The sequence below is a fragment of the Pinus tabuliformis genome, chromosome 2_2 (genome assembly GCF_031772625.1).
Source record: "Pinus tabuliformis cultivar Carrire ecotype Pingquan chromosome 2_2, CPIR1, whole genome shotgun sequence".
Taxonomy (NCBI): Eukaryota; Viridiplantae; Streptophyta; class Pinopsida; order Pinales; family Pinaceae; genus Pinus; species Pinus tabuliformis.
The window spans coordinates 364,798,543-364,815,543 of record NC_142300.1 but is presented as its reverse complement, the minus strand read 5'-3'; the positions used below and the strand labels follow the sequence as shown (position 1 = coordinate 364,815,543).

Below are 17,001 nucleotides of genomic sequence, written 5' to 3'. Positions count from 1 at the left end.
TATCTCACTTTCTCCCTAGCGTACCATCAGTTGTGCATGTATATTTGCAATTGTTTCCCACATACCAATGGATCAGAGGGACTTTTCCGATAAAAAACATATAGATTCATGAGTTTGACTAACAACTTAGTAGTTGGGCCAAAATTTTCCTTAATGACTATTTTATGTGGCTTACATAAACTTATGTGTTTTCTTTTCCTATAAATACCCTCTTTTTGAATGTGTTATGTTTCATAGGTTTATTCCACTTTTGGTTTTAGAATCTTACTAAAACATTATTGAATTTTTACTACGAATGAATCTCACATTTACTCAACAACCTAAACTACATGGATCTATAGTCTCCATCAACACCCTCAGAAAAAGGACTTACCCTCATAGGTGTGACTTTACCTTTGATAAAATTCTTCGATTTCTTCATTTTGATTGAGTCTGGATCTTTGGTTTTGCCATTATAGGGATTTCTTGGATCCTATGAGTCTCCCTTTCATGGAGGATTATCAATGAGACATTATAGTGAGAGAAGGCCATAGTTGATGGTGAACTTTTCTCAATCAATTGGTAACTTCCATTGTATTATTGGTAGGTTTAGTTAATCATTATCTTTGTGTTTATTACATTTTCGAGGACAAAACATAGAGATTGTTCATAACCTGGAGCATAATGGAAGTCTAAACTCTTTACCAACTTTGCTAAAGAAGAGTCAACTGCCTTTGCTCTTCTTTGCCCCCTCTTCTTCGTTTCATAAGTATTATTCTTTTTTATGCATTGGAATCCATTCTTGTCAAGAAGCCCCAACACTTAAAAATGAAGTATCTAAAATCAATAAAGACCTTAGGCTAACATTAAACCAATTTTAATAAGTGTGATTCTCTCTCTCAACCATTTCCCCTTTAGCTCCTAGTTGCCTTCAGTAACTGGGTGGTGGCTCCACACCCTTCCTCCTTTGCTACCTTTGTTGGTGGTGGAGGGTCACATGTGTTGTAGCATGATGCTTCACATTAACTATTGCACTACATATTGAGATCTTAGTGTCATTATGAAGACCAATGATGTGTTCCCCCTTTTAGAATGCTCTCGTAAGTCCAAAGAGAGTTGTTACATATCCCTAACTACACCACCATCTATCTCCAAATTAAAATCTACCATTTATCACAATAGATTAAAATCTCTCTAATCCACGCTAAATTAAAATGTCATATTCATTTAAAAAACTTATGGTGTGTTTCCTTTTATAACACTTATCCAATTCTAAAAAAAACTATACATTCTACTATTTCCAACATCATCTATCTTCACATTAAAATTTCCTATTTACCATGGCAAATTAAACTCTTTAACCCTTATACCAACCTACTACAATGATGCTAGGGACCAATATTTTTTTTTAATCTTTTATTAAGATAATATTAATTAGATATGGGTAAGATAATATTAATTAAATATGGGTAAATGTCTTTGTTTACTCGAAGAATAAATATACTTGTTTTGTGGACCTTCCCCTTCCCCATGTTTTATGTCTATTTATATAAAAAAACTTGTGACAATTATTGTACAATTTGTTTGGACAAGTAAAGTGGTTCAACTATTTCGCTATCTTAGCTGGTATTGTGGGGGACTAAGGTTTGGAGGTTGGGCACTAGTCAAATCTAACCCTAGTGCCACAAGGGTTTAACTACGATTCACCCATGTGCACGTTTAATATGAGGGGAGAGCAGGTGGGGTTAGGGAATTGGTAACATTAATTTTGTTCTTGTCCCGTAAGTCATTGACCAATGGAATTAAGCATCAAACTATTAGGCGTACCAATTCTTATTTGAATCAGATTTTGTAGGGTACGCTGCACGCCATAATACCCTAAATAAAAACAATTAATTAATTCCTGCAACAACAATCCTTCTGGGGATTACACACTATGTGAAAAGGTATGGGTCTTTTCTGGTGATTGTGACCACTTTACAACTCTATAGAATCCAAACATATTATTATTTTATTAAATAATTTGTTGTAACAAGATACACAAAGTACCCACGGTGTGGCACATGACTTTATTATTCGGGGGAGGAGGGGGTGGTGTTAATAAATAAATATTAAAGAAATAGAGCATGTGAGAGGTCGTGGCTTGGGGTAAAGCCTTAGCAGGAGGAGGCGAGCTTTGCCTTTGCTTTGCTTGCGGGTGAAACCATCGGGATGGCGAGTGGTCACATGCGTGGTGGAGATTGTCAGGGTTTCTCACGTGGTAGCCGCCAGTGTTTGGAATTCCAATTTTGAGCTGTCATGGCCGTTTGCTTTTGTTTTCTCTGTTATTAATATATTCCATCTCTTACCGCGTAGTCCACAACCCTAAGGAATTGCTCATTAAATTCATACGCCTGGACTCAGATCCACCGGCTCCTCCCGCATTTTTCACGATTCAAAATCATGGAGATTAGGGGATTACAGCCACGGTTGGAGACATCACGAGGTCGCTGTGGCCGAGATTCGAGGGAATTCTTGCAAAGTTGATCGGAGCTGAAAAAGTCAAAGGAAGCGGGCCCTCCGGGAAGTCGGTTGGCAGAGGACCTGGTGCACTGGCATGTGCGTAGTGGCGTTTAATTGGAATGGGCGGAGTCCCGGAAAGTCCCTGCTGGAAACTAGGATTTGGCATTCGATTCGACCGGACGGACAGCTTTTCAAAATTTAGGGATTCGCGCGTCCCCCGCACTTCCCGATTCGCTTGCAGATAAAAGGTCTTTGTAAGTTCACGGCTCTGCTGGTTTCATTAATGATCGTTTACCTTTGAAGCTGAAAATTGCCAAATGAGGAAAGCAGAAATGATAAGAAGCACGTTATTCTTTTCTTTTCTGTTCTCATTTGCAGACTGCAAATGCAGAATGAGGGAAAGCGGATAAGCATATCAGGCCCGGGTAAATTTGTTTCCGCTTTGCGCTAAGGACTGCCTTAAGAAGGAAGCGGATACAAGAAGCATATTACGCGAGAGTAAATTGGCGGAAATTCCGGTCCCACCGCCGAAGAATTGCACGGTATGAATCTTGTCTTATATGACATAATTAGTCTTAGATTGTTTTAAGATTTGCTGTATGCCGACTGTAGGATTGTCAAATGCGTATCATTTTATCTAAGGTCTTTACATCAATGGAAATATCGTATAATCTAGTTTCCTTTACGTTTTGGTTCCATCTCTTTGGATTGTCAAATGCTTATCATTTTATTTAAGGTCTTTACATCAATGGAAATATCGTATAATCTAGTTTCCTTTACGTTTTGGTTCCATCTCAAAAGAGTTGCACGGTATGATTCTCGCTTTGTCAGTCTGCTGTTGAAAGATTTGCTGTTTACGACTAGAGGTGGAAAAATATGCGTGGTTTTGGTTCTGTTCAGACTAAAATCTTGAAGATGTTATAGCTACATTTTCTCTTTTGTCCGGATATCTGCAAATCGCAGATATCATTTGCATTTTCTCATCGTACGAAATCTGCAAATCGCAGATATCCGGACAATAGACAGAAAATGCAACTATTTGGAACGAATTTGGATGTAAATGGTTGCAATTTTTCTCTCTATTGTCTTGATATCTGTAACTTTTGCCATTCGAAATAGATTCTGCGGCAAATTGTTCCATATTGTCAAGTTCTATTTTCCGTAAGCATTTCTGCTTCTTTAGACTAAGTGGGCGCTGCGAATTTTACAGTCTTCAATCGTGCTATACCACGACCAACAATTTATAATAGATTTGTGTAAATAGTCCCAATTTTCCTGGCTATTGTCTACATATCTGCCTATTGTTTGTCATTATAAATAAATTTTGCGGCAAATTGTTTAGCAGTGTCGAATTCTATATTTAGTAAGCATCTTTGTTTAATTGTTTGTCTGAACAGGCGCTACTGGTTTTATCGACTCAACTTCTCGCAAATTTACGATATAAACGGTTCGAGTTTGTTTTTCAGTAGATTTCTTGCCCATTACGTCAGCTCAGGGTAATTTAGCAGACCTGGTTATTTAAAATTGATCTTTTGCAATTTGTCTATTGGCCAACAGCTCGGATTGTTTATGGCTAGAAATACATTTTGCTGCAAATGGTTCCAAATTGTTTAGTTGTAACTTCTGGAAGTTGTCTAATTGTTTAGACGAGCAGACTGCTGCGAGTTTTATAGTGTCAAATCGGTGCGGTTGTACGAGACAAACAGCTCGTGTTTGCTCTTCAGCAGAGTTCCTGCGGTGTCCCTCAGGTCAGGGTAATTTAGCATAGCTCATGATTTATCCTTGGCCGTAGCATTATGACTTTTGTAAATTTGGTTTTTGACAGTCTTTTCTCTTTCTAGGTCCAATTCTGAGGTGAAAATCCCATTCACTCACCCCTGGACAGTTTTGTTCAACCGCTGCTCTTCGTTCGGCCAGGGCTGTCCTATATGATCTGGCTTCAAGGGGTATTCTGAACCAAATATTCTTTTAGGTTTCCTGCGTTAAAGATGACGAAAGAACCGCCGCACAGAAGTGCATCTATGCGGAGCGAAAGAGAATTCCGCGGTTGTATGAGCTCATTCATGCATTTGTTCGACTTCAATCGAGCTCTCACCACTCGAAAAATTCTTCCTGCTCAAACGTTTTCTGGAGGTAATTGATCTCATTCTTCCAATTACAAAACTATATTTAAAGCTTTTCTGTTTTTCCTTTCAGCGACTCGTGCCGATTCATTTTCATTCTTGTTGTCCAGAATTGGAAGCTCCGCGAATGAGTCTGGAGATTCCAGACAAAGGAAATACATTTGACAGCGATAGTGAAGAGAAGAAGAAGAATCCAAATGTGGTGGCTCGTCTTATGGGACTAGATGCATTGCCAGACAAATCGACTAGGGGGGATCATTCAAGAAGCAGCTCAGTAAGCTCAATACAGATCCCCATTGATCAGGAGCAAAACACTTATCCTGTCAGTCTTCCCAAAAGTCGTTCCGTGAGCGAAACTTATACTCCTTTGCCATACAGTATTCCTAGTGTGAGCCAAAAATTGGGTTCTAGATCACATTCATTTAGAGAACATCCACAGGAGAAGCAGCTGGAAGAGTTCAAGAGAGATTTCGAAGCCCGTCAATCTCTTCAATATAGTGATCATTCCCAGTACTTTCACCATCAACATCTCAAATTTGATCACAACAATGTTCAACAAAGGTTAGATGATGCACGCGGGCTTTTATATGGGGATAAATTTATAGACTCGCCGAGGACCCCTGCTTCTGCTCGAAAAAGGTACACTCAATCAACTGAATTTTTGGATGCCCTAGAATACCTTAAGAAAAATGGGGAAATACTTCTAAAGGCACATCGTGATTCCAATCCCTCGCTTGGAAATTCCATTAGTGATTCCAATCCCTCGCTTGGAAATTCCATTAATCCTCCCCACCATGGTGTTGCTAAGAAAACCTCTTCTCAAGAGCAAGCTCTGCGACCAAATATAAAGGAATTGGCTGGTTCTCTGCCCCCCCTTCCTCTGCATTCTAGACCAAGATCACCTTCAAGGAATTCTGCTACTGCATTGCCAGCTACAATAGTTGTTTTGAAACCAAATTCAGGACCGGCATCACGGACAGCTGAAAAGTTGAAAAATTACAAGGGTAAATTAGGACAAAGCAGCAAGGATACATCCACAGACTTTAGGAAAATCAGAGACATTCCACGTGTGAAAGAGGGTACAAACAATGGAAATCCTGTTAACAAGATGTTCAAGGAGCCAGGTTCAGAAGATGACTCTGCTACAATTCCATCGCCTAGAAGAAAATTACTACCTAAAATAACAACGTCAAATAGGAGCATGAGTGCAAATGGGGATGAAGCTTCATCTGCTATTAGAAAGCTCCCTAGTCCATCTGGTAAGGGCAATTCTGGGCAACAAAGTTCACCTAGAATTGGAAAACGTATAGCAGAAAACAGTAAAGAGGAGAAGAAGGTGGCTGCAAAGAAAGACGCTCAAAGTCTAAGGAGGTCTGAAGTGAAAAATGTTTCTTCAAGGTCCCACTCTGTCCCAAGGCCCAACAAAGATATTCATGACAGAAGTGCATCAACAGGCTACGCTGGAAGTAGTAAGTCTACCACTGACACGGCAAAGAAGAAGCCCGATCCGCAGAACTTGATTTCAAAACGAAAAATTCAGAGTAAGAAAAACACCTTGTCATCTACGCAGAGCAAAGAGAAAATGGCAGGTCCAGGAGGAAAGGGAGAAAATGCACAGGATGTCGCTGTTAATGATGTTGCTACTCATAGTGAAGACAAAATTGAATCTATCTCTCAGGAGGAGTGCCTCATAGACAACGAAGTGGATGGAATCCGTAAACAGCCTTGCATCGAAGAGAAAAGTGAATTTCCAAGCCCAATTTCTGTGTTGGACGGACATTTACAGCAAGACAGTCCAAGTCCGCTAAACACTAAAGAGGTTCCAACAGACTTCAGTGGTATGTTTTCCGCACTAGTCTTTAAGATCACGTTGTTTACAGTTAGGTGATATTGTACAGAATCGAAAGCATTTAACGAATTCTAATATCTATAATGAAAATGTATAGAGAAGAATTTCTGTGCTGGTCGTAAGAGAATTGTAGATCAGCAACTGAATTGAAAGTAAAATTGTCTACTTAATATCAAATACAAACAGGAAACCCAACCTGTACGCCAATATCTCATGTGGCATTAAAATTGTTTTTAGGGAATATTGCATTAAGCTAGGGTCGAAGCGAAAGAAAATCCCATGTTTATTCTTGGCAAATTGGTTAATGTTTCATTATGTTTGACGCAGACCCGAGTAAGAAGCTGTCGAGCCTGAAATCAGATGGAAACGATACTAGTTACTCTGATCAATCTGGACATGTCTTCCATGAAAATGAGATGTCGAAGCTTAGTCCAGAGGATGGTGTCTTGGCTGCAAGAACAGAGCTTTCATCAGACAAGAACATGGACCTTGATGAAACGCAGGGTCCCAATTTTGAATGTTTGGATGTAGAAGGCATTGCTTTTCCGAAAGGTAAAGAAGCAAGTCTCCTGTATGTGAGAAATCTGTTAGTTTCTGCTGGGTTTAACAATGACAACATTCTAGAGACTACAAGATGGAGCCATCCTTCCCATCCTATAGATGCTCAGGTTTTTGACCAGCTTGAAGACTACTATAATGATGCACAAGAAAACAATCCATGCATGAAAACCTGCAATGGAAGTCAGGGATGTAAGAAACCCAAGCTGGCTGTGGAAGTTGTCAATAGGAAGCTGCTGTTTGATCTCGTAAACGAAATCTTGGGAAAAAAATTGAAGCCATTCTTAGACTCCCGACCCTGGATAAAGCCTGCAAAATTAAGTTTTAGATATATGTCTACTGGCAAAAAACTACTTCAAGAAGTGTGGGATGAGATTTCCAGGTCCCCCGAGGTAGATTGTAAAATTCTAGAAGATGTGGAGGCTTTGATCAGTAAAGACATGCACAGTAAAACCCCTTGGGCACCGGACAATAAGGCTATTGAGAAAGTTGGGTTTGAAGTGGAACATCTGATCTTTGAGGATCTTCTTCAAGAATTTGTTTTTGACCTCCTTTCTCGATAAAATTCAGTAGGCAAAGCATTCTAGCAGAGAACAGGTGTATTTAGTCCAGCAACCTTGATCTGGTAGGTTCTAATAGCTCATCTAAATATACAATTCTTTTCTGTTAACAGCGGTATATATATGGAAAGATGACAAGCAACCGGATCAATTTGTACATAAAAGGAATGTAATTGAATACAGCTGAATATTTTTCATCAGCAAAACAAGTGTATTAGTATATTCATTGTGATCATCTTTCTCTGTTCTTATGAGCATGAATGCTTTCTTTTAGATGTTCTTTGATACATTCAAAATTGTCAGGAAGTAGAAAAGAGTGGTCACCTGGAAAACAAAGTCACTTGTGAGTGTATATTCTAATAAAGCACCAGTGAATTTTATCTGCCTAGAGTCACTGTATATATTTTTTAATAAAATATTTGTGTGCAACATATTTGTGCTATTTGAACTACAAGGAAGTGGGATGATGAGTGTAAGAAAAGAAATCAGGAGTCATTGCAGCAGAATTTAAGCAATATTAAAAATGAACAACTCAGTTGCAGAAATACTTCAAAAGAAGGTTTATTTTTCCTTTCTGCTATTTATATTTTGATATTGGCTTGTTTTTCCAGTCCCGTGTGAGTTGAACTTGTGAGGTAGCAAATAATCCATGAACTACTTATGGGTCAGGGTCTGACCTGTCAGTACTTGTGGATCTGTCTTACTGCTAGCGATGACTTGTTGGCAGAGAGTTAAATTTGGAGCATAAGTTAACTTGGCCTGACAAAGTACTAGGTAGATTTTGACTTGGGAGTACTTGGATATGATTTTTCAGCTATTGTTGTAAAGGATCTTACCATTGTGCAGTTTTTTTTTTAACAGTGAAATCTGAGTTATTTTCATTCTAGAAACTGCAATCTTTGCTCTCATAACTAAATTGCTAACAAATTGTTGATTCCTCAAGAACTGAATGCATGCAATAGGGTGGTAGCCTTATTGTTCGGTGTTGTATGTTGCGGAAGAGGGTAATTTGTCCATAATGTGAGCAATAGAGGGTAGATAGCCTCTATTGCACTAAACCTATGCAATATTGCCATCATTGGCTCAATGTCAATCTCTATGAGCTGATAATTTTATAAGTAGAGATGTAGATTTCTAGTTAGATTGATCTCTGTGATTGGTGGGGATGAGTTGATTTATCTAGGGAAGCATGGGGTGGTTTTGTATTTATTGCAGAAAATATGTCCTCAATACTTTGGCCCACCTCCATTTCCATGTTTCTCACTTGGTATCACTTTGATGTCAAACCTCCATCTCCTTATCAACATTTAACTAATGAAACAAGGAAGTCAACTTAATGAGTAAGGAGAGATTTGTTTGTATTAAGAAGCAATCGAGCAATTAAAAGCATCTTGCAAGTTCCTTCATTTTCTCTATATTAAAAACAAGAATAAAGGGTTCAACACAAATCATTTGGCTTCTTGCAAGTTCCTTCCTCTTCTCCATATGAAAAACAAGATTAAATAGTTAAACACAAATCATTTGCCACGAGCATTGAAATATTGCTTCTCAACTAACTTGTCCCCTAGGAGAGTAGCTCTCCAAAGAAATGGAAGGGAATACAAGTTACAAAAAGTCTTAGCATAACCCTAGGGAATGGAATGGAATACAAGTTACAAAGTCGTAGTATAACCTTAACTACACTTTGCAAGGGGATAGAACCAAAAAGGGTGCTTTAGTGTTTTAGATCAACCACACTCTACACAATGGTGTCACCTAAATCATGTGGGATATTCATAACAAAAGTCTGCCACAAGATAATCCCAACTTTGAAGAAATTCCCACTAATATTATAGTGGCGTTTAAATAATAGGCCCAATTGTGTCTTTATTCTTTAACGAAAATGCTGACTAGTAAGCCTTTTGTCAACATCGACATTGGTTGTAACTAAAAACCATGCAAATAAATCCTTTGTAGGTCCCATTATCAACCTCTGGAGTCTCCACATCTTGAAAAGCCATGCTTTTAATTTAGATTTGAAAGTCCTTGTTTTTAGTTTAGATTTGAAAGTTCATAGAGTTTATTGCAACCACCATTAAGGGTTTGCCTTTGAGCAAAGCCAATTATACCCATTTGCAAGCATATATGTGGTGAATCCATTATTGTTGTTCTATGTCCCATCCCACCACCAAGATTAAGTTACTTTGTTGGTCCAAACCTCGTGGAGCAAGAGGAGCCATCAAAGGCTGGTCACAAATTTTATGGTTGGGAGAATGATAATAAATGCATGTGAATCATAGGATAATGTCTTTAATTGATTGTTTCATCATTTTCTCTCCCACCCAAAAAGGACAAAATCTTTCAAATTTTTGGATGGGTTGACATGAAAGTGCACCCTCTTATGAGGTATAGGGTCGAAAATGTGTGTGGACTTGTGGCAAATGAAGTTTTCAATTGACAAAAAACAATGCTCTAAAAAGGCTAGAACTATAGAAGTTGATGGCTATGGAATAATACATTTGTTCATGGGATATTAAAAAATATTCTCGATTAGTTTTCTACCTTCTAAAATATTTTGTTACCCCTCATAATACTTCTTTGCAATTAAAAAATTCCACTAGATATTATTAGTATTCATTTTTTAAATAATTTCATACCTTAATTTCCTTAAATTTATTTTTCACTCTTCCTATTTTGATCTGAATATATAATCCATTTTCACTCATCTTTATCATATTTCCTCTCCTCATTGCATTTGAAAACCCATATTAACCCATACTATTTTATTTGTTTAAACCAAAATCACATTTAGCTCAAGTTTTTCATTCCTCTTTTTAAAAATAGCAAATACTTATGTCCATATCCATATATAAATTAAAATACACCTTCACTACTTGTATCCATGTAGGTATTAAAATAAGCTTCTTATCTCTTATTACTAAAAGATATATTGCTTGATTTTTAAGTAATTTAAAAAATTACATAAATATAAATGTACATGATAAAATATTGCCCAAGTACTTATATTATCTCGTATGTTGAAAAACCTTTATCCCATGAGGAAAAAGACATGAACCAATAAAATATTTTTACACACTCAAGCTCCACGAGTAATAATCCAACCTGAGACTTTTTTTTTTAGTAAAGTGAAAGAGGAAAAAAACCGTAGTACCCATGCAACACCATCCATGAGGCCCTCACACCTCCTTTAGCCAAGCATTTATTACAATTTCAATGGGAATTCTACCTAAAAAGAAACCCAAACACCACAACCAACGGAAATGAAACACTATAATATTAGTGGGAATTTCTTCATAATTGGGATCACCTTGTAGTTGACTTTTGCCATGAATATCTTCTAGATTTAGGTGACAACATTGTTAGTTTAGTTGAGATAGTGAAAATTTATTGAATATTAGTTGAGATAGTGCAAATTTATTGAATATGGAAAAGATAATGAGTAAATGTCACAAAATAGTGAGTAAAGATGACAGAGACATTGCAATAAAGTTGGGAGAAGATCCAATATTCTTACTCTCAACTTTGACACAATAAATTCTTTGCAATGATTTTTCAATAAAACCATTTGACATATATTTCATCTTGTAAAGCCATATATAACATTTTTTTTTCTCTAAGTGATTCAACAAACTCTAAAAACTAATTTCTATTTCAACCAATTATATTCCTCTAGTATTGTTTTTTCTTTAATTATTTTTGAAATACTTTTTAAAATAAAGAAGACCTGTATCTTCAAAATTAATTAAAAAAAAAATTACTGGGTACAAAAATATTTTTCTCAAAAACTTATTCTTACTAGGTAACTCTTAATTTTGAGCCTTTAATTATTTATAAATACCATTTCGAAATTTTCTTAAAATTTGGAATTACATTTTCACCCTTAAAATTTTTATCATCAATTTCAATTTTTTGTTGTTATTTAAATTTTATTTTATTTTCGTTGTATCTTTGTTTTATTATAAACCATTGTAGTCCATGGGGTCTTAGATAGATGGTGATCGAGTGCTCTGTCAAGGCAGTTCTTGATGTAAAGTCACTGGTTCAATTCCCTACCCCGATTGGGGTGATATATTGGACATGATAAAAATATAGTCCCACCAAGCTTACATTTTTTTATAAACTATTGTAAAATAATTTGATGTGGTTTTTCATGTTATGACATTAAAAACAATATCTTATATATATATATATATATTTTTTTTTTTTTCAAACCCATTTAAAATTAATATCATTTTTCTAGTGATAATAAATTATAATTTATTGTTTTTAAATTAAATTAACTCAATAGGGAAGATATTCCAAAATAATACACATTAAAGAACAATTCCAAAACCAAATTCTTATTTATAGAATGGAAGTGTAAATTCTTACTAAATTTAATTTAAGAAAGAATTGCTACCAATACCAATTTTTTTTATCCACTTATATTTATATATATATAAAGATCCATCTTAAATATGGATCTAACATGAGCCAAGAGGGGTCCAATTTCTTCATGTGTAATTTTTTTTATGAGCCGACATGATTTAAATGTTTTTTTTTTGGGCCTAGATGAACAAAATTTCAACTTTGGTGACAGACAGGCAGCGTTACACATCATATTGTGTTGTAGAATGAGTCTCTCGGCTCAACAAAAAAATTGTATTGATAAAAAAATTGTCGTTGAAACACATAGCGAGGGTAAATTCGAATTAATGCAAGGATTTGTGTTTCAATGATTCTAAAAGGAAGAGGGAAAAAAACATCCTCCTCTCAAAAAGAGTAGAGGAGGGGGGTGAGGTATGCAATACTAAATCTTCTGAAACCTAGACCTACTATGTCTTGAGTACATGAGTAGATTTTTACAAATTGCTTGAATAAGATGATACACAAACAAAATATATCTAATATTTTAGTGAACTCAACCCCTTGCTAGATCCATGGGAAGTGAAAGAATGTTGTGCACCTGATTCCGGGGATTTCATGCTTCGATTATTTTTACTTCTTGTTAATGGAGGGGATGAATGCTCATTGGTTTTTAGAACATCTGAATAGGAAGAAGAAGAAGAGGAGAGATTGACCTCCTCCTCTTCCTTCATTCTAGTTTCTTTTTCCTTCTTTTTCTAAAGAGGGATTTTGGCGTTAACCTTACATGAAACCTTTTCCAGAATGGGAGATTTGATGTTCTCCAAAGGCACCTACTATAGAGCTGGTTGATCAAATTTGGGAGTTGAATGAGAATGGGTTTCTTCAACCTTGACTTCTGCCCCCAAAGATTGCAAAACTACAAATATATTATGGGAGGGAGATTGTTGGTGAGATTTAGGCCTACTTGGATGAGATATCTTAGGCAAATGATTCTTTTGTTTTCTTGAAACTAGTTTGAATGCAACCTTTCCCACCATTAATTTGAGAAGATAGTGGCGGGATAGAAGGAGGTTGAAATCCTAGAACATTTGGACAAATTTTTGCAAAGTTCCCATACTGATGGCAAGAGTTACATTTAAAAGGAACTTGTTCATAACGAGGGCTTGAAGATAGGTCCCATCCTCCAATTCAAGTTGAATCACCTCTTGCAATCCTTTTACAAAATCTATTTCAACACAAATTATAGCACAAGAGAATTTATTCTCCTCGGGTTGAGAACTAGTAATATAGTGACCCAATTTCTCTCCTTTAACTTTAAACTATCATCACCCCAAAAAGGAAGGGGGAAATACACCAATATGATCCAAACATGCATAGAAGAAGTTTCCATGTTGTGATTGAAATCTAGAGTCTAGTGGGTGAGAAACGTTTCCCTGGTGCCCGTGAAATAAGGCCCACATTTGAATATTAGATCCTTATCTTACTTTCAAAACTAAAAACAAAATAACCATTTCCACAATACAGAGTAGTAATAGACTCATGGTTTTCACAATTGTTAGATATCCATTCTAAAACAAAGCTATAACTAGGCCAATGCTCGATAAACTTATTGATCAACCCTTTGTCCTTAAGGGTATTCACGTTCTTCTTCGTAAAAGAAGCAAACCCCAAATCAAGGGAAGGAATTGCATCCTCCCTTTTACAAATATAATTGGGGTAGTCAATGAACCACATGTTAGATATCCATAGCCATCCACAATGGTGTGGAAAGGACCATCCATTGAACAAGAAAGGAACTCTTCAAATCAACAATCCAGATCAAAGGAAAACACTTAATCCTTGACCACATAGAATTAGCTTGCTTCAGCCAAGCATGACACGGCATACACCACCAAATTATAAACATCAATGATGGAAAACCATAATGAAATGCACTTCAGATGGAAGAAGCTAAGAGAAGAGAATGCCCAAGTAACGAGTTGAAGGCAGTGAAAAACCACAATGGATTGGGAGAAAGTTGAGAAGAGATCAATGGATTGGGGAGAGAGCTAAGGGAAGACATTGACAATGAGGGCACCAAGTCTAAAACCTAGAATAAAGCTTTCAATTTGAAAACTACGATACAACCAAGTTGGCACTTTACACTTGGGATGCATTGCAAAGAGTGGCGGCATCTAGGAAACCCTAGTGACATGCTCTTTGATTTCTTTGATTCTATGTGGTATATATATATATATATATATATACACACACACACAACTAAATTGGCACTTTACACTTGGGATGCACTGCAAAAAGTGGCAGCGTCTAGGAAACCCTAATGACATGCTCTTTGATTTCTTTGATTATATATATCTATCTATCTATCTATCTATATATATATATATACTTAACTAGGAGATTTCTATTTATCAAATATGTGTCTTAATGCACAATAGAGTTACATAGTTGCATTGATTTTACTATAAGTTCAATGATTGCTTTTGGATGGCCCAAATTCAATCCAACATGACTATAAATAAACATAATTACATTAAGACATGGGAATCTAGTTGTATACACCATGTAAAATATGCCTAAAATTAAATAAAATGTGACACATGCTAAATTAACCAGGAGGGAGAACTTTAAGTTGATAAGGAGAAACTATGGGCTTCGAAGCTAGACCTTCCATGTTCAAATCTAAAAGAAGAGAGATTGGTGGACTACCAAAATTTATTAAAGGAGAGGGAGACAGAGTACCATGAGTGCCAGTGTGCTAAAGCTCTTTTAGATGACAAAGTCAAACTATTAATTTCATCCTCTATCTTTTAGATTTAGTGACAATTTTAATCAGAATATCCCATTGTTGTTTTCAATTGCACTGCCAACTATTTAGTGTAGATGTGAGGGTGATTAATGCTATCCTATAATTCTGCCACATTGTTAGGAGAAATCATGGGCTCCTTCCGCCAACATATAGGGGAATGTAATGCCATAACCAACATCACAAGGAAGGATAGGGTGTCTACAATCCAACCCTCTAAAGATTGTACTTGGAGGTTGAGTTGCTTGGGAGCCATAAGGGTATTCTACAACATGTGAACAGGTCCTTGCACTCGAGCCACAAATAAACCCCATAAATTCTCATTATCCATGGCATATAAGGCCATGTCTTTTGCACCAAAGAGATGGGATAAGCTAACTTATTTCATGGTTACCCCAATTAATAAATATTTCCTACCCCATGGAAAATTAAACTATGAAAAGCTATCATGAGTCAGTAGTTGATGCATCTGGAGAGAGGCTCTTCACAACATGAGGACTAAGGGATAGGCTAGAAATAGGATATGTTGTTAATCCTCATGATTCCTTCAAGCCTCCCAACAATTTATGAAGCAAGAGAGACAACAAGGGAGTTGTTATTTCTTAGAACATGGATTGTATGCACCTCAAGAATGAAGCCCAATCCTATTCGGATTCTTCAAAAAAGACTTTAAAGTTTAAGATCTAAAAGAGAGAACTATGTTGCAAATGCCTTATTGTATTTTTGGAGTCCTTGATAATAATGAATTTGCAAGGTTTATAGACTAGCATAAGTCTATGCTTAATTGTTGACACATTATTGATAACTTTATCCAAAAAAATACAAATATTCAATTGTTTTAGGATAAATAAACACCAGTTTCCCACTTTTACATTATAATTTTTATTTTGTTTTTTTAAATTTTAATATTCACTGTATTTAATATTCAAATTATTGATTTATATTTTAAATAATATTATATTTAATTAATTTGGTAAAATATAATTCCTTAATATATTTACTTTTGAATAGATAAATTAATACGTGGTTTTGAATAGATAAATTAATACATGGAGACCATTTTGGTCGATTTTTTTTATTTAGATTGTTTTTGTTTATATTGACCTAATCAAGGGTATTTTTTTAATGTAAATTATGAATGTTTATAATAATAAATGTTAACAAAATATTAGTGTAAGTTACGGATGTTTATTATAAATTTACTTATTAGTTTAGAAGTTCTATTAATTGGTACGTTTATAAATTATTTGTTAGTTTAGACGTTTTATTATTTGGTTATTTTTATTTTTTTTATAACACAGGAAACGTATGGTAATTTACTATATGATGTAGTAATATAAGTTATTAATATTTAAAAATTATCAGTGAATTTAGATATTTTGTTAATTGTTTATTTTTAATAAATTATGAATAATTTATTATTTCTATTAGTGTGATTAAAGGATTTTGTAATTGGTAATTGGGTCCATTTACTATTATTATATAACAGTTTATTTTCAAGACACTTGTCAATTAAGTTATCTAGTTTTTTTAACACGTATTTAAATTAATAAAATTACATATATTAAATATTAATATTACTTAATCTACCTACCATACAATTTCAAAAGTAAGATTGTGATTTTTTGTTGTTTAAAATACTTTTTTGAATGCATAAATAAATTCAATATCCTAAAAACCATTCCAAGCGCTCAAATTATTTAAATTAAACAACTTAAATTCAAGTTTTTAAAAAAATCTATAATTTTTTTGTTAAAATTAATAAAAAAAAGTCAAAAACCGAATAACATTTTCCACGGAAATCAACAATACAATTTCAAACAACATTATCAATTCAAAATGATTTAAATAACCATATATATTATAAAATTTTAATTTATATTATAGAATTTTATTTTTATAATTTTTGTTATTTAAAATATCAATTCAAAATTATTAAAATAACCATATATATTATAAGATTTTATTTTTTATTGAATCATTTTGATTAAATAAAGAATTACGATAAATAAGTTCAATATTAAATTCTATATTTTAGATTTTACCAAGTAATTATATTCTTAAAAAGAAAGATATGAGGTAGAAAAATTGTTTGGAATCGGGCAAAAAAAATTCAAAAAATCTTAAAATTTGATAACTATAATCTAGATTTACAAAAATCCCTGTTGAATTTCATCAAAATCTTACCAGAATTTCCATGATTTTCAAGACAAAAAACAATATATTTAAACTACTACTATTCTTAATATTAAATAAAAAAGTCCCACACATTTACGA

The 17,001-nt window shown here is 34.8% G+C and overlaps 1 protein-coding gene across 8 annotated transcripts; it reads left to right on the top strand.

Annotated features, from left to right (window-relative positions):
* The first annotated feature begins 2,203 nt into the window (after positions 1 to 2,203).
* Positions 2,204 to 7,806, top strand: LOC149192743 (uncharacterized). Of its 8 annotated transcripts, none has more exons than XM_089404695.1 (6): positions 2,204 to 3,023; positions 3,879 to 3,977; positions 4,136 to 4,229; positions 4,323 to 4,614; positions 4,715 to 6,442; positions 6,781 to 7,806. In XM_089404695.1, the coding sequence occupies exons 4-6, from the start codon at positions 4,470 to 4,472 to the stop codon at positions 7,572 to 7,574; spliced, it is 2,667 nt and encodes an 888-aa protein (XP_089260821.1). In that variant the 5' UTR covers positions 2,204 to 3,023; positions 3,879 to 3,977; positions 4,136 to 4,229; positions 4,323 to 4,469; the 3' UTR covers positions 7,575 to 7,806. The 8 variants fall into 8 exon arrangements, with proteins under 8 accessions (XP_089260821.1, XP_089260817.1, XP_089260822.1 ...); XM_089404691.1 differs by having other exon boundaries at positions 4,128 to 4,229; XM_089404696.1 differs by lacking the exon at positions 2,204 to 3,023 and adding an exon at positions 3,319 to 3,642.
* The last annotated feature ends 9,195 nt before the right edge of the window (positions 7,807 to 17,001 follow it).

Bases quoted from the DNA above. Each gene is read 5' to 3' on its own strand.
- LOC149192743 (XM_089404695.1), top strand. From the start codon at position 4,470: ATGACGAAAGAACCGCCGCACAGAAGTGCATCTATGCGGAGCGAAAGA. The intron at 4,615-4,714 runs GTAATTGATCTC...CTTGTTGTCCAG, and splicing joins TGCTCAAACGTTTTCTGGAG to AATTGGAAGCTCCGCGAATG. The intron at 6,443-6,780 runs GTATGTTTTCCG...TGTTTGACGCAG, and splicing joins GGTTCCAACAGACTTCAGTG to ACCCGAGTAAGAAGCTGTCG.